This window comes from Bos indicus x Bos taurus, chromosome 25, assembly GCF_003369695.1.
Source record: "Bos indicus x Bos taurus breed Angus x Brahman F1 hybrid chromosome 25, Bos_hybrid_MaternalHap_v2.0, whole genome shotgun sequence".
Classification (NCBI taxonomy): domain Eukaryota; kingdom Metazoa; phylum Chordata; class Mammalia; order Artiodactyla; family Bovidae; genus Bos; species Bos indicus x Bos taurus.
The window spans coordinates 28,485,895-28,507,184 of record NC_040100.1 but is presented as its reverse complement, the minus strand read 5'-3'; the positions used below and the strand labels follow the sequence as shown (position 1 = coordinate 28,507,184).

General features: G+C 47.2%; 1 protein-coding gene across 1 annotated transcript in view; it reads left to right on the top strand.

Moving 5' to 3' along the window:
* C25H16orf45 (chromosome 25 C16orf45 homolog) overlaps window positions 1–19,478 on the top strand; it is a 145,402-nt gene extending 125,924 nt beyond the window's left edge. The window contains exons 3-6 of the mRNA XM_027527438.1: window positions 5,930–6,003; window positions 13,820–13,934; window positions 15,249–15,331; window positions 17,872–19,478. Of these exons, the coding sequence (XP_027383239.1) occupies window positions 5,930–6,003; window positions 13,820–13,934; window positions 15,249–15,331; window positions 17,872–17,984 (385 nt within the window). The 3' untranslated portion in view covers window positions 17,985–19,478. The remainder of the gene's footprint in view (window positions 1–5,929; window positions 6,004–13,819; window positions 13,935–15,248; window positions 15,332–17,871) is intronic.
* Window positions 19,479–21,290: the final 1,812 nt, after the last annotated feature.

Sequence of the window (21,290 nt, the reverse complement as noted above, 5' to 3'; positions counted from 1 at the left end):
AATGCACATGTCCACATATATGCATTGGTGATGGTGTCTTCAGCTACAAGTAATCAGAACATCTGATTAATAGTGTCTTGAATTAATTAGGTGTTGGCGGGGTGGCTCAAGGATGTCATCAAGGATCCGTCTCTTTCCTTGATTCCCCTGTGCTACCCTCACCACAGTGGCTATAGCAGCTTCAGGAGAATGAGGGGTTAGCACTCAAGACTCACATTGTTTTAGGAAGAGGGACCCCTTCTAGGGCCAGAAAGTGGGTCTTGTCTGACGCTTGGAAATGAATTGTGTGAGGAGACACTGCTGTGCTTTGTCACTCAGTCATGCCCAACTCTTTGCGACCCCATGGACTGTAGCGTGCCAGGCTCCTCAGCCCATGGGATTCTCCAGGCAAGAATACTGGAGTGGGTTGCCATGCCCTCCTCCAGGGGATCTTCCCAACCCAGAGATCAAACCCAGGTGTCCCACATTGCAGTCGGATTCTTTACCGTCTGAGCCACCAGGAAAGACTTCATTGGGAAGGGGCGCCCAGGCAGAAAGCAGCAGGGTGAGGGAACCCAGGAGAACTCCTCTGCCACATGGCTCACAGTCTTGGGTTTTATGGTGATGGAGTTAGCTTCTGGGTTGTCTCTGAAACTGACTCGGGGTCCTTGCTGGTGGTGCACGCACTGTTCACCCAAGTTGGATTCCAGAGAGGAGGATTCTGGGAAGTTGGTAGGACATATGGACTGGTGTCTCCGCTTTCCTTTTGACCTTTCCCAAATGCTTCTGGTTGGTGGTAGCTTGTCAGTTCTGCACTCCTTACCAGGACTCCCTGTTGTTAAGATAACTCATGCAAGTGGCTACTATCATATATGGAACCCAATTCGCCTGCATTGGCTGGCAGATTCTTTACCACTGAGTCACCAGAGAAGAACCACCTCAGGTATCTATTTTATACATAGCATCAATAGTGTATGTTTCAATTTTAATCTTCCAGTTCATCCCACCCCTCCCTGTTTGGTATCCATACATTTGTTCTCTATGTCTGTGTCTGTTTCTGCTTTGAAATGAGATCGTGCTTAGTCACTTCAGTTGTGTCTGACTCTCTGCAACCCTACGGACCATGGCCTGCCAGGCTCCTCTGTCCATGGGATTCTCCAGGCAAGAATACTGGAGTGGGTTGCCATTTCCTCTCCTTCATGGGGTTCTGATGCATGTCTGCCTGTGCGAGCTTCCCAAGAATTTCACCTTGTTTGTAAAGGTGTTGGGGATTTGGATGGACTCAGGAGGACTCAAAACTAGGCTAAGTGCAGGTTCGAGATGGATAAAGGGTGAAGGGCACCCCCCAGGGCAAATCCCCCAGACCTGGGTTACGTGAAGGCAAAAGACTGGCGTGAAGTCCACCGCAGCACTCAGGGTGGAACAGTGGCCTCTGTGCGTGTGGACCAAGGTTATGTGTAATTTTAGTTTCCTTATTTGTCCTTGTTTGTATTTTTCAAAATTTCTACAGTGATCAGGAATCTGCCCAGCAACCAGATAAGAATTCTATTAAAAAAAATATTTTCCTCTTATTTTTTTTCCACTTTATTTTTTAATTGAAGAATACTTGCTTAACAGAATTTTGTTGTTTTCTGTCAAACATCAACAAAAATTTTATTTAAAATTTAAAAAATTTTTATAGAGAGGAATATAATCAAAATAGGTTTGTTTTTTAAGAAGTTTGAAGATGTGGGCTCCATTTGTCAAATAACTGCTTGTCCAGCATCATTTTCTCTTTCTTTTCCCTCCTGCCTCTTTCTGATAGCTATTAATAGTGATAGATACCATTTACTGAGCATTGTACTATGTATGGCCCAGGCACATGCTCAGTGCCTGACTTGCATAGTAATCCTGGACAGCTGTACTATTATAATTCGGATTTCCAAGATGAGGAAAGTGAGAAAAACCTCTGGCACTCGGCCCCTTTGAGCTAGAGATGGCTGGTGCCAACGCTGTCGCTTCTAACATTGTTGCTGCTAATGGCTAAGTCATGTCCGACTATTTTGCGACCCCATGTACTGTAGGTTCCTTTGTCCATGGGACAAGGAATACTGAATACAAGGAATGCAAGAATACTGAAGCAGATGGCTAACAAACACATGAAAAGATGCTCAGCATCACTCATTATTAGAGAAATGCAAATCAAAGCCACAATGAGATATTACCTACCTGACGCTGGTCAGAATGGCCATCATCAAAAAGTCTACAACAGTAAATGCTGGAGAGGGTGTGGAGAAAGGGAACGCTCTTGCATTGTTGGTGGGAATGTAAATTGATACAGCTATGGAAGATGGATGGAGATTCCTTAAAAAACTAGGAATAAAACCACAATATGACCCAGCAATCCCACTTCTAGGCATATACCCTGAGGAAATCAGGGTTGAAAAAAGACACTTGTATCCCATTGTTCATTGCAGCACTATTTACAATAGCTAGAACATGGAAGCAACCTAGATGCCCATCTACAGATGAATGAATAAAGAAGTTGTGGTACGTATACACAATGGACTATTACTCAGCCATAAAAGGAATGCATATGAGTCAGTTCTGATGAGGTGAATGAACCTAGAACCTATTATACAGAGTGAAGTGAGTCAGAAAGAGAAAGATAAATATCACATAATACATAAATATGTATCACACATATATGGAATCTAGAAAAATGGTACTGAAGAATTTACTTACAGGGCAGCAGTGGAGAAACAGACATAGAGAATAGACTTACAGACATGGGAAGAGGGGAAGAGAGGGTGAGATGTATGGGAAGAGTAACATGGAAACTTACATCACCGTATGTAAAATAGATAGCCAACAGGAATTTGCTGTATGGCTCAGGAAACTCAAAACAGGGGCTGTGTATCAACCTAGAGGGGTGAGATGGGGAGGGAGATGGGAGGGAGGTTCAAGAGGGAGGAGATATATGTATACCTATGGCTGATTCATGTTGAGGTTTGACAGAAAACAAAATTCTGTAAAGCAATTATTCTTCAATTAAAAAAAAAAAAAAGAATACTAGAGCAGATTTTCTTTTCCTTCTCTAGGGGATCTTCCTGACCCAAGGATCAAATCTGCATCTCCTACAATAGCAGGCGGGTTCTTTCTTATGGCTGAGCCACCAGGGAAACCCTGCTTTCTCAACATCACGATTGGCATTTTGAACCAGATAATTCTCTACTGAGGCAGCGGGATGTTTCACGACATCCCTGGATTCTATACTCACTAGATGTCAGTAGCCGTCTCCACGCACATCCAGTGATAACAGCAAATAAGTCTCCAGACATTGCCAGATGCCCCTAGAGACCAAAATCGTCCCCATTAAGAACCATTGATATATACAATGGCATATTGCTTAGTTATAAAAAGGAACGCATTTGAGTCAGTTCTAATGAGGTGGATGAACCTGGAGCTTATTATACAGAGATCAGAAAGAGAAAGACAAATACTGTATATGAATGCATATGTGTGGAATTTAGAAAGATGGTACCAATAATCCTTTGTACAGGGCAGCAAAGGAGACACAGATGTAAAGGACAGACTTTCGGACTCAGTGGGAGAAGGCAAGGGTGGGGTGATTTGAGAGAATAGCATTGAAATGTGTGTATTACCGTATGTAAAATAGATGACCAGTACGAGTTCAATGCATGAAGCCCAGCATGCAGAGCCGGTGCTCTGGAACAATCCAGAGGGATGGGGTGGGGAAGGAGGTGGGAGGGGGTTCAGGATGGGGGGGACACATGTAATCCTGTGGCAAATTCATGTTAATGTATGGCAAAAACCATCACAATTTAGTAAAGTGATTATCCTCCAATTAAGATAAATTAATCAAACAAAAATCTGATCAGACCACATTCAGACTCCAAAGGCCAAAAAACAAAGTCATACCTGGGCTTATTGCCACAGACAAGGAACAGAGAATTGTCATCATAAGCCACTGTCAGATGGCTATGCTGCCCATGCCCCTTCTTAATAGACAGTAAACACCTGTGAACTGTTCCCCTTAAAAAAAAAAAAAAAAAAAAAACCACTGATTTAGCCCGATCTTCACGCTCCATGTAAAGAAGGATTCTGAAACACCTCTGGTTGGAACATTGCGGATAGGAACCCAGGGAAACAGCTTGTACCTTCTGGCGAAGCCCTCATGCTCATTCGTGGCAGCTGCCACCTACTAGGACATTCCAGGGCAGGATTTGACAGTCGCTTGGAGTGCCTCTGGCAACAGGAGCAGGAGATGAAGGCTAAAGTGAGACATTCCTGCCACTTGTCCTGAAAGCTGGGATGGTGGGTTACTTGGGCCGGTCTTGGCCAGTGAAGGGCAGGGGGCCCCCAAGCTGGTCTGAGGATGGCGCTTCTGAATGGAGATCAAGTTCTTGATGAAGATACCCCAGAAGGAAGCAGAAAGATCAGTGAACTTGGACAAGTCGATCTCTACTTCTGGTCCCACCTACGCTTGCTGTGTAGACTCAGATGAACCCTTTGAGAATATTCATGCTTCTCTCTATCTCTTCCTGGGACAGAAGGTTGATGTGGCCAAACCAGTCCACTCCATCCATCCACCTGCTTCACTCTTCTTTGGAGCACTCCATCCGTCCACCTGCTTCACTCTTCTTTGGAGCATCTGATGTTTTATTGTATTTGTGTTTCCCCAGATTAAATTTCAGTAATGAAGGCAGGAGAGGCTGGTACATCCCTGAAGTCTGTGACAGTGGCGAACACAGTAAATGCTCAATAAAGACATGCAGAATGAAGGCACACAACACACCCAATGAGGAAGCTACTTGAAAATATGGCTTGGGTCATAGACATGTCATACCCTTTGGATTCAGTGGTTCTACTTCTGAGAATCAGTATCTCCCACCCCAAATAATCCAACATGAAAGAAAAGCCTTAGGTTAATCCTACAGTGGCTACAATACAAGCAACCTGGAAAAAAATCTAAGTAATCAAGATTAAGGGCGTAATTAAAACCACCCTGATAAACCTACTTGGTAGAATTCCAGGTAGCCATTACAAACATCGTTTACAGTAAGATGAGCTAATGTTGCAATACACAGACATGAAACTAGACTACATAATGCAAAATTGTGTGTACAACCCAATTGCTGAGGTTATAGGCATGATCTTCTTTTTACACTATTGCTGGGAATATCATGCAGAGTCCCTTTGGAGGACAATTTGGAAATTCCTATCAAAATGCAAGGGTTCATGTCACTTAACCCTCCAACCTCATTTCTAGAAATTAATTTGCTAGGAATTCCTTTATTTCTAGTAATCTATGCTAGAATATATCTGGAAATAAGTCTAATGTCTACGAATGAGGGACAATGGTTAAATAAATTACTGTTTATCAATATATCAGAATGCTATACAGTCATTAAAAATGAGGAGATATGCATGTCCTGACACAGTAATATGCTCAAGACAAAAAAAGCTAATTGTAAAATGCTTTTGTACATGAACGATGTTGTATTTGGTAATAGAAGAGTAAACATTTTTTTTTAATCTAGAGGAATAGATAAGAAATCCTTGACGATGGTTTTCTCCAAAGGATAGGGGAAGATTTCTGTCTGTGCTGTTAATGTCTGTGATGTTTAAAAGCTTTTCATATAGCTGAAAAAGGAAAACACTGACCCCATGACATGAAGTCGCTCACGTAAGCCAACAAAAACCAGGTCCGCGAAGACTGGAAGTAACTCTATCAAGGTGTTATTAACTATGCTCATTCCTGAGTCATGGGAGAACGGGCAGTTTTTGTCTTGTTATTTTTGATGGAAAACTTCTAAAGAGCCTGTGTGATCTTTACAGAGGACAGAGCCCTCCCTCCAGTCCTCTTTGCTTGAAGCTGGGGTGGTGTTCAGGATGTAGAATGTTCTGTCGATGTAACCTGTGGTCCTACGGTGTCCTCTCTCCCCAGGATGGATGACATCCAACTCTGCAACGACATCATGGACTTGAAGCAGGAGCTGCAGAACTTGGTCGCCATCCCAGGTAACCATGGGGACCCCACCTCCGCCAGACAGCTGCTCAGAGTCCCTGTCTGGAAGGTCCTAGCGCAGCCTCATTCCTGCAACTCAGTGCTCCCGATCATGTGGCTCAACCAACTCCACATGAGGCAGACCTCGTTCAAGTCCTAATTCTGCCCACCTCCTTGACCTCGGGCAAGTCATGTTACCTCTCTGAGACTCAGTCTCTCCTCCTCTGAAAATGGGGTAGGAATAGTAATAGTACCTAATTCATTGGGTATAAATCTCATCGTGATGAATGAAACAATGCAAACCACGTGCTTAGCTTGATGGCTGGTCCAAAGAATCCAGCAAATATTAGCAATGATTCCTCTTATTATCCTGTTTGGGAACAGGTAGAGTATGGTGGTTACAAGCTCTGGTTTTGGAGTCAAACCTACATCTGTCACTTATTAATCATGTGTCCTTGAGCAAGTTATTTCACTACAACGCAGTTTCTTCATCTCTAATCTGGGACAATCATACTGTGTCAGGATTGTTGTGAGATTGACAAAGGGGATAAAACATGCAAAGTGCTTAGCAGGCATCCAAGGTGGCTCAGTGGTAAAGAATCTGCCTGCCAAGCAGGAGACCTGGGTTCAATCCATGGGTCAGGAAGATCCCCTGGAGAAGGAAATGGCAACCCAATATTCTTGCCTAGAAAATCCCACTGACAGAGGATCTAGCAGGCTACAGTCCATGGGGTCTCAAAGAGTCAGACATGACTTAGCGACTAAACAACAACAACAACATCCTATTTAAGTGCTTAACAAATTAACACTATTGTTATTGGGCTTCCTAGATGGCGCTTGTGGTAAAGAACCCACCTGCCAATGCAGAAGACCCGAGAGACGCAGGTTCAATTCCTGGGTCGGGAAGGTCCCCTGGAGGAGGGCACAGCCACCCACTCAAGTATTTTTGCCTGGAGAATCCCATGAACAGAGGAACCTGGCAGTCTGCAGTCCATAGGGTTGCGCAAGATTTGGACACAACTGAAGCAGTTTAGCACACACGTATTATTATTGTTATCATTAACCTGAGCTTCCTGGTGGCTCAGACGGTAAACAATCTGCCTGCAGTGTGACAGACCTGGGTTCAATGCTGGGTTGGGAAGATCCCCTGGAGGAGGGCATGGCAACCCCACTCCATTCTTGCCTGGAGAATCCCCATGGATAAAGGGGCCTGGTAGGCTACAATCCCTGGGGTCACAAAGAGTTGGACAGTACTGAGTGACTAAGCACAGCACAGCATGTCATTAACCTAACACATCCTTCTCATCCTTCAGGTCATAGCTTCTTTGACCCATTTCCCAAAGAACACCTTCCTTGCTCATCCAAGCTGGGTTAGATGCCTCTGGGGGCACTTACACTTCTCAACATAGAGACAATCCCCAACTTACAGTTTGATTTAACAATTTTTGGATTTTATAATGCTGTAAAGTCTCTAAAAATGTCTCCAGATGTTGCCAGATATCCCCTGGCCACGGAGGTGGGCATTTGCCCCCCGAGAAACACTTTAAAATCCAGAGACTTGGGTTTGAAGCCAGGATTGCCAGCTAAATGACCTTCACTGAGCACCGTGATTTCCTGAGCCTTAAATTCTTTGTCTGCAAAATGAAACAAACCATGAGGCATGCACACGGTTGTTGCGGATATGCCCTGAGATGACGCAAGATAGCAAACATACTTTATTCTAAGAGGAGTATGTGCAATGATTATGGAATCTTCTGGCATCATTGCTTTAATGAGCAACTAATAGTTGCTTTAATGAGTAACTACCAAGGCTTCCCTGGTGGCTCAGACGGTAAAGAATCTGCCTACAGTGAGAGATCCCCTGGAGAAGGGAAAGGCAACCCACTCCAGTACTCTTGCCTGGAGAATCCCATGGACAGAGGAGCCTGGTGGGCTGCAGTCCATGGGGTCACAGAGTCGGACGTGACTGAATGACTGCCACTTTTACTAGATGCCAGGCACTGTGCAGGCCCTGAGAGGACACCAGTGAGTAGCCAGCCCTCATTGAAAGGGGGTGACGGGACTTCCTTGGTGGTCCAGGGATTAAGACTCCTGGCATCCAATGCAGGGGTTGTGAGTTTGATCTCTGGTTAGAGAACTAAGATCCCACATGCTGTGTGGCACGGCCCCCCAGAATAAATAATGATAATAAATAAATAGAATTTAAGAAAAGGGGAAGTGACAGGTCTGGCTGTGGGGCTTCTTCTTGAGGCAATTAAAATGTTCTAAAATAGATTGTTATGATGACATGGAGTCCAGGTTCACTCTACTTGCCACATGATAGGCCAGTAAATCCGAGACAAGGTGTTAAGACAGGGAAGGGACTTTATTTGGGAGCTGGCTGACAGAGAAGATGGCAGGCTAGCGTCTCAAATTAACCATCATGTGGGGCCTGGATGTCAGGTTCTTTTATGGATCAGAGATGGGGGGAGGTGAGGAAACAAAAACACCATTTAATTCCTGCAACTATCTCCTAGAATGGCAAACCTCAGGCAGGGTGGGGTGTGTTAATTTCTTTCTTTCTGCCATCTACAGGTGGACAGGGTTATTTTAGTTTAACAGTTCGGCAGAGGCAGCAGAGTTCCCTGAGGCAAGCCATTATGTATGCTGATAATAAAAAAAAAGCAGCAAACAAGATTTAAAGAGATAGGAACAGATTCAGCAGGGAGTCATAATTAACCCCTCCTGGTTACTTCAAAACAATAGAACTTTAGGACCAGGATCCTGCTGCTGGGGGCTGGAGAAGAGAAGCCCTCTTTGCCTCTTCCAGCTTTTGATGGTTCTCATCAATCCTCGTTCCTTGGCTTGTAGCTGCCTTATCCCAGTCTCTGCCTCTGTCATGGGCTTCCCCTCTTTGTGTATCTCTGTGTCATCTCCTCTTTAAAAAAAAAAAAATTTATATTTATTTTGGCTGCACCAGGTCTTCATTGTAGCACACGGGACCTTCCATCTTTGTGGTGGTGTGTGGGACCTAGTTCCCCAACCAGGGATAGAACCTGGGCCCCCTGCACTGGGAGGGCAGAGTCTTAGCCACTGGCCCACCAGGAAAGTCCCCATCTCCTCTTCTGATAAGAACACTAATTATTGGATTAAGGGCTCATCCGAATGAGTATGACCTCATCTTAACTAATTACATCCACAAAAACCCTATTCCCAAGTAGGGTATTTCCAAATAAAATTAGGGGTGGCCAAAAGGAGAAGAGGGCTTCAGAGGATGAGACGGCTGGACAGCATCACTGATGCAATGGGCATGAACGTGGGCAAACTTTGGGAGATGATGAGGGACAGAGAGGCCTGGCATGCTGCAGTCCATGGGGTTGCAAAGAATCAGATACGACTGGGCAACGGAACAGCAACAGGAGTACTATTTATCCTAATATGGGCAGAAAGCTCAGCCCAACCTCACAAGGGTTCAGAACCAGAATCAGGAAAGCCGTGGAGTATTTTTGGCCCCTGCTGTCTCTCACTGTCCATTTTGGAGCTCGTTCCATGTCTTCCCTCTAGCACATGAGCCAAGCAAGGCCACTGTTAGCAAACCACACATGGGTCCCACTTGCCCCTGTGCAGTAAAGCCAGCCTGCTGCCACCTGGTGGTGGGGAAGGAAAGTGCAGCATTTATTGCAGGGACAAGCAAGACGTCCAGGACAGCTAGTGCTCAGAATACCAGAGCTCCTCAATGGGTTTCAGCAAAGCATTCTTGAAGCCCAGGTGAGGGAGGGGCATCCCAGGGTCTGTAATCGGCTCGTGCACAATTCTCTGATTGGGTGATGGTGAGGTCACTGGGCAGTGTCCCAGGGGTTAACACTGTCAATCTTTAGGCTTCAGGAGGCCTGGGGGCTACGGGCTTATGTCCATCAAGTAGTTAACATGTCCCATTTGGTGGCGAGGGTGGAGGGGTTAGCCTCTGTAAAACAACTCAGGAAATGTGCATCAGATACTATTATCTAGGTGATTTCAGATAGGAGCTGAAGCAGAGGATATTGGTGGGGGATGGTGGTGTCTGTCCCAAGAAGGCCCCAGAGGGTCCCTGCTCGGTTACAACTTCATCTCCCTTCCATGATTTTCCCACCCAAAAGCCCGACTCTATATCCCAATTTTCAGCTTCCCAGGGGTCTGTGATGAGCCCAGCATGGGTTGATGTCTCTCTCTTGAGTGGAAGAATTCCCAGAGCCCACTCTTAGCTCAGCAGGACACATGGGTGGCACTGGGGCAAAGGAGACACCAGGGTGTGACCAGCCAAGGCCTCCCCAGGCCAGAGGGGCTTCACCGGGGGCCATGGCAGCCTCTGGAGCATGGGTGGGAAGTGGGTGGAAGTTGGGAGTCTTTGGTGGACACAATACCTAGGCTGTATCACTAACTAGGACTGGGATTAGGGTGAGAAGAAAAAGGCGCTCAGCTGAAACATGAGAAATTCAGCAATCATATTTTCATGCAATATTTAGAATACCAAAATTCACTCAAAAAAAGTTTAAATAAACATGAGATCAGTACTGACACTCAATAGGCAGAAACCAGGAATGCTAAACCGGCATGGAGGGGACAGTCCCCGCTGAAGGACGTGTTCTGCTTAAAATGCCATTGGCGGTCCTGCAGAGAAACACAGAAGGTCAATGGGTCACTTAGCAACAGAGCCCAGGTCCTCCCCCCACCCCCACTGATTCTCCTAGGAAACCGCATCTTCCCAATCACTTCCCTGAAGAAATGCAGATATTAAAGTTCCCTTTCCGCTCCTGCCTTGCCATTCACCTCTCCCCACTGTGTCCTCTGACTCCTTGTTGTTGAGAGCATTTCTGCATATTCCCTGCACCAGTGCCAGGTTTCTAGATGGACTTAGGTGGGTTTAGGAGGAAACAACCCAATGCTCCCAGCAATATAGCAATAAAAATAATAAGAGAGGACTGAAAGGCCAAGAAAATCATGCTTCTCCTGCCAGGGTCAGAAAACAATTCAGCAGACTATGATGAGACAAAGTCGCTCAATCATATCTGACTCTTTGTGACCCCATGGACTGTAGCCCGCCCGGTTCCTCGGACCAAGGGATTCTCCAGGCAAGAATACTGGAGTGGGTTGCCATTTCCTCCCCTAGGGAATCTCTGGACCCAGAGATCGAACTGCATTTCAGGTAGATTCTTTGCTGTCTGAGCTACCAGGCAGGTGGCGCTAGTGGTAAAGAACCCGCCTGCCAATGCAGGAGACCTAAGAGACTCGAGTTCGATTCCTGGGTTGGGAAGATCCCCTGGAGAAGGAAATAGCATCCCACTCCAGTATTCTTGCCTGGAGAATCCTATGGACAGAGGAGCCTGGCAGGCTACATGAAGTGACTTCACACACGCGTGATGAGAGAGAACACCTGGGGCCCTCCACATCCTCAGGGCTTCTCAGGGACAAGCTAAGACGTCTCACCCACCTCCCCTGCCACCACCAGCCCCTCTGGGCTGGGGATGCTTAGACTTGGCTGTAGAGGCCATGGTACCCTCCTCTTGGACATAAAAATAGTGTCTCAAAAAAAAAAAAAAAAAAAAACCAGAATAAAAATGGTGTCTCCCTCATAGAGTTGTTGGAAAGAATTCAACTAGTAATTCTCAACCATCAACCAGGGTGATCTGCCCCACAGAGGACATTGGTCTTGGAAGGAGACCCTGTTGGTGGTCACTGCTAGGAGAGGGGGCTGCTCCTGGCGTCTAGTGGGCAGAGGTCAGGGGTGCTGCTCAACATTCTACAGTGCTCCAGACAGCCCCCACGACAGAGAATGGTCCAGCCTCAAATGTCAGTAGTGCCAAGGTTGAGAAACCCAGATTAAATGAAAATATAATACATGGTAATACAAATACAATGATAATTGTTGCCATTTATTAAGCACTTACTTTTGCCTGCTTCTTATGTCATGAGACTTGCTTTTCCTTCAGTAAGTGTTTATTTCTTTTGTACCTCGCTTGGTAAATGTGTAATCTAGAGAGACTTTAATCATGGAGAAGCAAAAGTGATGATGTAAAATAAGAGCCTATGATAATAATAGCTGACTGTTCATGAACCCTAACTGTGTACCAGGCAGTGAGCCTCTCTTAAAACTTGCAACAACTTTATGACTGTCTCTGTTCAGAGACCGGATGCTCAGAGAGGTTGAGGAATGTGCCTAGAGTCACACAGCTAAGAAGAGGAGGAGCTGGGGCATCAAGCCAGGATTGTGATCCTATGGCGAGGTCTCCCAGTTGTGATAAAGTCTACCGACCACCTTAGTCTACAGTTAGGAGGCCACGGCATGGTCCAGGGAGAGATGATGGTGGCCTGGGCTAAGGAGGTGTGCTGGAGGAATGAGAAGCGAGTTGGAGGGTCACATCAGCAAGCCCATGGAGATACTAGGAATCAGATGTGTGATGCCAACAGGGGGTGAAGTTGGCAAGTAGGTGGGTGATGCTGGGAAACAAAAGTAGGAGTAGATAGGTGACTGGCACAAAAGTACCAGTAGATAGGTGAGTGGTGCCTGGAAGCAGATGGGTGATGCTTGCAGGCAGGTGAGTGATACCAGCAGGTAAATGGGTGATGCCTACAGGTAGGTGGGTGGAGCCTGCAGGTAGGTAGTTGGGGCTTAAGGCAGGTAGGTAGTACCTGGAGGCAGGTGAGAGATGCTGGCCAGAAGGGTACATCATACACACAAGCAGGTGAACAGCACTGGCTGGTGGTATGGAGACCTGGGTCAGTAACTGGTTTGCAAGCTGGGATAGACCCCTTTGAGTAGGTGGCCTGTCCTGTGAGTTTATGGAGGGGCTGAGGGCCCTGAGCAGAGGGCTGCATCTGAGTATCTGGGGAGACTGGGAGATGCCTGAACTGGCAAGAGATAGTGGGGATGAATAGCTTGAGGAGGGAGGTTTGTGAGTTCCTGGGGACTCTACTCATAGCCACGTGATGCTGGTGTAAGATCTGGGCCCTGGCAGAGGACAGGGGAGTATTGGAAGGCTGCTGCTGGTAACTTGGAAAGGACAGTGACATCACTCCTTGAGTCCAGGGGCGCTGTGGTTAATCCAACTGCAGAGGGCAAGGAGGCTCTATGATGCTGACGAATGATTTGCAGAATCAGACTTCGGGACCCACTACCATCGTCAGCACAGCGATGAGCAGGAATACAGGGGCTGCTAGATCCCAATTCCTTGCTCCCCTCTGATTAGTGAAAGAAACTGATTTTCTCTCTAACCTAAATATTATATTCTCCTTGTCTCTGGTTCTACCTCCAGGTCTAGAGGAAATAGTCAGTGACAGTTTGAACTGGCAGAGGGACAAGCTGCCCCTTGAGTTTTATCTTCTGAAGGGGTCTGAGCAGAGGGAGCCAATGCAGGGTTAAGTTTCTGCCCTCCTGGTTGTCTCAGTCTTCATGTCCAGCCTTCATTGTTTTGTCTCTGCTATGATGCTCTAGCCCTTGGTATTTAGAACAGGTTGGGAAAGCGTGGGTGCTTTTCGTCTGATGGGTTGGGTAAGCCTCACTACAGAGTAGTCACCTCCTGCACCCCGCCTGTGCCCTTCTCCCCTCAGCCTTCTTCAGGACCCCATTGCAGCATCAATATCATTTAGTAAGCATCCACCATGGGCCAGCTCTGTACCAAGTCATTTACTAAGATCCCCGCACTCTTGCATTCAAGCCTTACTGTGTATTTTACAGAGGAGGAAACAAGCTTGAACCAATCCAGTTGCCTTTCCAGGTTTATCCAGCAAGTTAAATGGTCGAGCCAGGATTCCAACCCTGGCCCCTCAGACTCAGTTACACTCAAACTGTCTCTGCTAATGTGTTCTTCTTCCCAGAAAAAGAAAAAACTAAGTTGCAGAAGCAGAGAGAAGATGAGCTCATCCAGAAGATCCACAAACTGGTGCAGAAGAGAGACTTCCTGGTGGACGACGCCGAGGTTGAGCGGTTAAGGTAAGTGGGCAGTATGTCCCCTGGGAAGGGCTGGGGCTGTTAGAATGCAGCTCAGCTTCCTTCCAAAGCCCGTCATCTGCTCCCAGACTCACAGCATTGCAACCGATGTGTCCTGGCCGAATACTTCCCAAACACTAGATCCAGATGAATCCTTCTGGCCCAAGGCCCCATGGCCTATTCAAGAGAAATTTAAATCCAACTTCAAAAAGTTTTGCAAATGCTTGTGGATCTTAAGTGAATGTCATCTGAGAAGGTGACCAGGGAGGAATTACATCACAGAGCACATGGAAGAGCTTCCTACACCTTCTTTTTACTGAGCTTTCTCCCAACTCGTCAAGGCACCTTTTCCAGAAACTTCTATCCTTTTCTACAGAAACTCCACCCTCTGTCCTAACTTGCTTCCTCACCCACCCTCCACACTTCCCAGCTCTGTTCTCTCCCTTCCTGTCTCCTGGGGGCCTCTGATGCCCCTCCCTAGTCTTCGGGGTCTCCTATTTGCAGACGCCCCTGCCCCGTTGATCTGGTCAACCATGGGCCCTGGGGCCGCAGTGCTCCTGAAGTCTCTGCAGGGGACCAGAGGGCACGAGAGATGCCAGTGTTGATTCTTGAATTTTTTTGTGCTAGAGCAAAATCTTGAGAGTCATCCACAGGGCAGAGGCTCAACGGGCCTCTTCCAAACCAGAAGACAACTTCCCTTTAATTCTCTGTGACCTCCCGAGTCCTCCAAGACTGCTAGGATGCACTGTGCCCAGCTCAGCCAGGCTCAGACCATTGGCTTTGCTTCTGGTGACCCTTGGGAGAGCTGAGGTGGCTTGCCTTCTGAGACCTGCCACATACTTTGTCTAGGGTAACTTAAAGGTGCAGGATTAGGAGAGGGATTGCCCTGCTCACTAAATGTCTGGTAGGGAGGCTGGGTCCTCTAACACCCCTGCCTCTGCCTTAGGGTCTCACACCAGCGGGCGTGGGCATTTACTCCATCACTGACATGTGTTTCTGCTTCAGACTAGATTCATCAAACAACACACACCCACCACTGTACACACAGAACAACATGTGCCCACCACCCACACACAAAACATCACACACATGTTCCACCCACATGTAACACACATGTACCATCCACACATAACACGTGCACCAGTCACACCCAGTACACATCAGCATGTATGCACCACCCACATATAACACACAGCAACATACACGCACCATCCATAAGTCTGATACGTGACCCCACACTCTTGCCTCATTTTATCGGTTCCTTGATGCTCTCCTGGCTTACTGTTCTTTCCTGTCTTTACACATCTGTCTTCACAGGGAGCAAGAAGAAGATAAGGAAATGGCCGATTTTCTGAGAATCAAGTTAAAACCTCTAGACAAAGTAACCAAATCTTCAGCCAGTGAGTGCATACACTATTCCTTCTCCTCCCGCATCCAAGAGAAAAGGAAATTTTAAATGAGGTCTGGAAGCCAAGGGGACACAACAAAAATGCTTTCTAGAGATCAAACTTGAGCACAGGATGGCAGCAGGCAGGGCCAGCTTCACGGGTGAGGAAGCCCAGGGCTCCACTCCTAGAAGGGCACTGTGCTTGCTTGCATGTCCTGCTATTGCTGTCTTGGAAGTCTTAAGAATTTTCCAACAAAAGGCCCCGCCTTTTCGTTTTGCACTGAGTCCTGCAAACTGTGTAGCTAGTGCTGGGAGCTAGTCCTTGCTCATATGATTTGGTACAGTTCATAGAAGGAGTTGGGTGGCCACTGAGGCAAGAAGGTGGGAACTAAGGCTCAGGAAGCTCTGGCCTCTGTTGGAGTTGGAATCGCTGGAGGAACAAAGGCAGAAGTTTGCTTCTCACAATACCAGCCTCACAAGATACTCAAAGCAAAAAGGGTTCTGGGTGAAATAAGTTTGGGAAATGCTGTGCCCTTGACCACTGTTTGTAGGCTTCCAATACCCATGAGCATATTAAAGTGATAACCAGTCCTGCTGGATAGGAACTGCCTTCTCCTTGTTGGCCCAGTGAGGCCACTTTAAGTAATAAGAAATGGGTGCCCAATTCAAACTGGCCCTAGCAATAAAAGGTGATTTGCTGGAAAAAGAGCAGTGGGAGCCAGGGCTCCAGGGACTAGACACCTTTGCTTTCCTTCTGGTTATCCACTTGGCACGTCTTATCGTCTTAGCTTCACTTCCTCCTCCTACACAGGCCTTCCTGGGGCCAGAAATCCAGGACCATAACTTAGCAGAGAAGCAAGGCAATAACTGGTATCTAAACATCTAAGATTCTGACCAGCCTTTCTTGGATCACGTTCCCACCAGCTAGGCCCCTTGAAGGGCTGGGGAGTTGTGATTTTCTGCCCCTGTAGCCACAGGGGCATGAACGGTTATCAGAGGAAGAACGATGGACAGTCTTGTTAGGAAGACAAAACCCCGAAGCCTCCACTACCAGCTGAAGCCACAAACCCAGTTTTTCCCTAACTATCCATTGATGATATTCCATGAAAACACATTTGTACTGTGTGAAGGAATAAAGAAAGAGAAGAGCCCTGGTCCTTCTGCAGGCCCCTAAAGTCACGAGGCACATGGTGTTTGCCTAAATCCAGCATCTTCAGTAGACTGTCTCTTCCATGAAAGGCAAATTAGAAAAACTCTACCTAACAGTAGAACAGTGGAAAAGGAAACCTGTCTTCTGTGTAAGATTATGGATAGAAAAAAGAATTCCAGCCAGAATTCAAAACACCAAGCCTGTACCACATGCAAGTGTTGGGTCCAAATATACATCATCCATGTGGGCTGGAAGCCCAAGCTGAAAAATTAAAACTAATCTAAAACCAGTGGAATCTCTGGAACCCCAGCAAAGCAAATGTAAAGTTGCTCAACAGAGATCCCTCAGCTCCCATAACACAGCCCACAGATTAAAAACAACTCCCATGCAGATGCTCTCTCAATAAAAAATTTAAAACCCATGAAGAATGGAAACACCATGAAAGGAGTCCGTAGATGAAACAAAAGAGAATGTCTGTCCTCCCATGAACCAGAAATAAGAGGGTATCTAAGAGATAATAAGTGTGTTTACAATGACTAAAGAGATAAAAGAAGGAATAATACTCAAAATGAAATAGTAAGATGCTATGAAAAAAAAGAAGAGGTAAATTAGCAAAGAATTAGCCTTCTAAAAAACTACTGTCTGAGGAATTCCCCGATGGTCCAGGGATTAGGACTTTGTGTTGTCACTGCCAAGGGCCCAGCTTCAGTCCCTGACTGCAGAACTAAAATTCCACAAGCTGTGTGGCAAAAAAAAAAAAAAAAGAAACTATTGCCACTGAAGTGAAACTCAATGGATTAAACACAAAGACACAGCTGAAGGGAGGATTCATATAATTGGAAGACAGAGCTGAGAAAATTACCCCGGAATGCAGCGCCAAGAGACAAACAGATGGGAAACGTGAAAGGGAAGTTATGAAACATGGAATGGTAAGAGTAATAACGTTAAACGGACATCTAAGAGGCATTCCAGAGGGAACAAGAATGGAGAATGAGAGGCGAGGGTATCTGAAGTGATAACGAGTGAGCATTTTCCAGAACTGAAAGGTAGCCCTCTGGTTGAAGTGACTTCTTATTTCTCAGTCAAATACTTCTTGGATGACAGACGTGGTGCTGGGCTTGGCAGATAACAACGGTGAGGAGAACAGAACAGGAGAAGGGCTAAAAGCTGTAGTTAGAAGTCAAGGCCTGAAAGCCGCTGGACCTCCAGGGAGGTGGGAACAGTCACCAGGACCATATAAAATGCATGTCAGCTCCCCAGACTTGACCTGTGTGGCCCTGGGGCGGGGCCTGGCCGGGGTTGGGGGGGGACCTGGGGCTGCAGATGGTCAGGGCTCTCCTCACCTCACCTCTGCCTCTCTCCTGTTTCCCCGCCCTGCCCCCCGCTCTCCTACCTTGCTGCAGGCTCCCGAGCAGAGAAGAAAGCAGACCCCCCGCCTAGCAAGCCCACAGTGGCCAAGACGGGGCTGGCGCTCATCAAGGATTGCTGCGGGGCCGCCCAGTGCAGCATCATGTAGCCCCCACGCGGGGTGCCCCCGGGGCCACGGGGACCCCCTCCCACCCTCTTGTCTTCAGAGCCCCCATTTCACCGGGGCCCAAGAGCTCTCCAAGGCAGAAGGGATTGAAGGCAAGCCCGTGACCGCCGCCAAGGGCCCAGCCGCCCTGTACAGAGTGTAGCAATAGGGAGTCCCTCACCGTCGCATGGCCCTCCCCAGAGCATGCCGAACCCAGGAGTCTGTCTCCCTGTTTATCCAACCACCAGGAAAGGTCCTCCCTTGAAAAAAGTATTATCTCCACTTCTAGCTAACTGTATCTCACCCACCGTGTGAATGAACTGGGAGAGGGGCATGATCCCCAGGTGTGTACAGGTGTGACTTTTCAGCAGTCCAGCGCCATGCTGGACGCTTCCCCTAGCTGCTCTCCTAGCTCTGCTGTCAGGCTGCCCCAGACGGTCCTGTCCCCCCCGTTCTTTCCTCTCCCAGGGGTTTGGGCCCTGGAGGGCTCCATGTAGCCCACATGTCTGTGGAGACACAGAGGGCCCATCTGGAAAGACTGAGCTTGTGTGTGGTCGTCGTCACGTCTCCCGCTTCCTCCCCTCCAGTGTCTGGGCGCGGCTCACATCAGGACTGTGTCTGTCTGCTCTTGGTTCTTCCTTTGCAACATCTGTTCCAGGTGTGTGGGGATCCCCTCCCCCGGCTGGAGCGCACCCAGTGCTTGGAAGAGGTAGCAGAGAGCTGGGAGCTCCAACCCGAGGCCAGGGAAGATGAGAACAGACCCAGAGCAGACGTACTTACTCTCCACCCTCCGGGGCCCGCCGGCTGGATGGTGTGCCGGCAGGGCACCACTCACCGGCCTAACACACAGACCTCTGCAAACATCAGCGGCAGGCGGGAGAGGCGGCCTGACCCAACTGTGTCCAGTCATTCGGTGGTGTATTTTAACCAGCCTGAAAAATTCCACCTGTGTAACTTGATGTACATTTGCTACAGCCAGCCCGGCACAGCCCATGTGACCTCTCTGTACGTGTGTGTGTCGTGACCGGCCTAAATAGTTAGCGTAACTCAAGATTCGCTGATGTGCACTCATCCATTGGAGAAAATAAAACTGGAAACCACGTACACAGCATTTTTAAAGTTTTTACTTTATTCTTGACTATAGAAGTAACCCATGTACATAGTTAATCATTTACAAAGTACCAAAAGTATAAAAAAATTTTTTTTTGTTTGTTTTTTTAAACTCCCAATATTTCTCCACTTACTCTGACATTTTGGCATATGTCTTCTCTGTCTTTTTTTATGCATTTTTTTTTCATGATTGGCATTCTGTTGTACCGTTCTATAACTTTTTTTTTCCCACCTATCATAGGATCACTATCATTCTGCCACGTCATTAAAAGCTCTTTGTAAACATTAAACACTTCATAAATATTTACAATGGCTGCTTAGTAATCCATCTATGGATATACTGTAATTTATCTAACCAGACCCTCCATATTAAACTTTTAAGCTGTTTCTAGTTTTTCAGTTTTATAAGTAATGTCAGGATAAACATCCTGAGGGGTGGAGAAGGGGGTGGGGTGTTGGGTGAAACTTCATCTGAATTTCTGATTTTTCCTTAGCACAGACTCCTAGAAGTAAGATTCACATTACATGGGTCACATTTTTTCAAAATATTTGTAAATCAAAAAAAGAAAAAGAAGTGAAGGTCTCTCTAGTCACAGCGGCTTTGGAATTGACACAAAATATCTTGGAGTGCAATGGCCCCTCCTGGCTGGGAGCATGCTCCCAAGCCCTCCCACTCTGTTACTGATGTGCTTCTGCTTCAGTCCAAGCTTCAGCCTGCTCACCATTTCCTGTCTATTCTGAAGATGAAGAGGCTCTCTCAGGTCGCTGCCAGTACCATCACCTGGCCTCAGGGGACACTGCCCTAGACCAAGCACGAAGCCAGTCTTCCTAGGGGTGCCATAATGTATTCCCTCAACCAGCGGGGTTTAAACAACAGAAATTGATAGTCTCACAGTTCTGGAGGCCAGAATCCAGTGTCCTCAGGACTGTGCTCTCTCTGAAGGTCTTGGGAAGAATGCTTCCTTGCCTCCTCCAGCTCCTGGTGGCCCCTGGTAATCCTTGACTTTATCACTTCAATCTCTACCTCTTCTGTAGTCCCCCTCTGTCTGTGTCTCTGGACCTCTCTTCTTGTGAGGACACCAGTCATTGGATTTAGGGACCCTCCCTGGTAGCACTAGTGATAAAGAACCTACCTGCCAATGCAGGAGATGTAAGAGACCCAGGTTCGATCCTTGGGTAGGAAAGATCCTCTGGAGGAGGGCATGGCAACCCACTCCAGTATTCTTGCTTGGAGAATCCCATGGACAGAGGAGCATGGCAGGCTGCAGTCCACGGGGTCGCATAGAGTTGGACACGACTGAGTGACTGAGCATGTGCAGTTACATTAGAGACGCACAGAGAGTGGACAGCTCAACCGTGTGCCTGTATGACACTAAATCTGGGATGATCGCATCACAATCCTTACCTTAGCAACTTCTCCTAAGACCCTGTTCCCAAATAAGTTCAGATTCTGAGATGGCAAGTGGCCATGAATTTGGGGCAGGGCTGATGCTGAAAACTCGGCCTCTGAGCAGTGGTGTTGAATCAAATTTCAGAGCAGTTTTGGGTGCAATAGAAAAGAATAGCTTTATTGCTTTGCCAGGCAAAGGGGGGCACAGTGGGCTCCTGCCCTCAAAAATTGTGTTTTATAGCACTGACTCAAGGGCAGGGCTGCTGATTAGGGTGTGTGCAGGGCCTACACTCTTAATCTCAGGTAATCTCTTGATGAGCTTCTCTGGTTCCTTTAACCTGGCCTCAGGTGGTCTTCTCTGGAATGGAGAATGCTAATATATTCCATTTTGGAGGAGTTTTAGTTCTGTAAAGAGCTCAAAGATACTGTTAGGTGTACCCCCTGTGTACCCCAGAACCAGGACCCTGCCCCCAAGGCTGTGTTATTGTTTCAGGGCTGCTCTTCTCTTGTCTCTGTGTCCCCTCCCTTCCCTGGTTAGCAACAGTTCCAATCTGCCCTTTGGAACTCAAGGAAGGTCATGGAAGCTGAGATCTATTTCCTATAAACAAGAAATGGGACAGAAAGGCTTCCATGCCCAGGAGGTGCACAGGGTCCTGCTCGGTTTCAGGGGGACACTATTTAACTCACTACACAGGTGCTCCCCATTCTTTCAATAAACACTCAGGCTGAAAAGGATCTACCTCTCTCCCTTCCTGGTAGAAAATGTGTGTCTGGAAGGTCTGACCTCAGACCAATTAGACAGCAGTCAC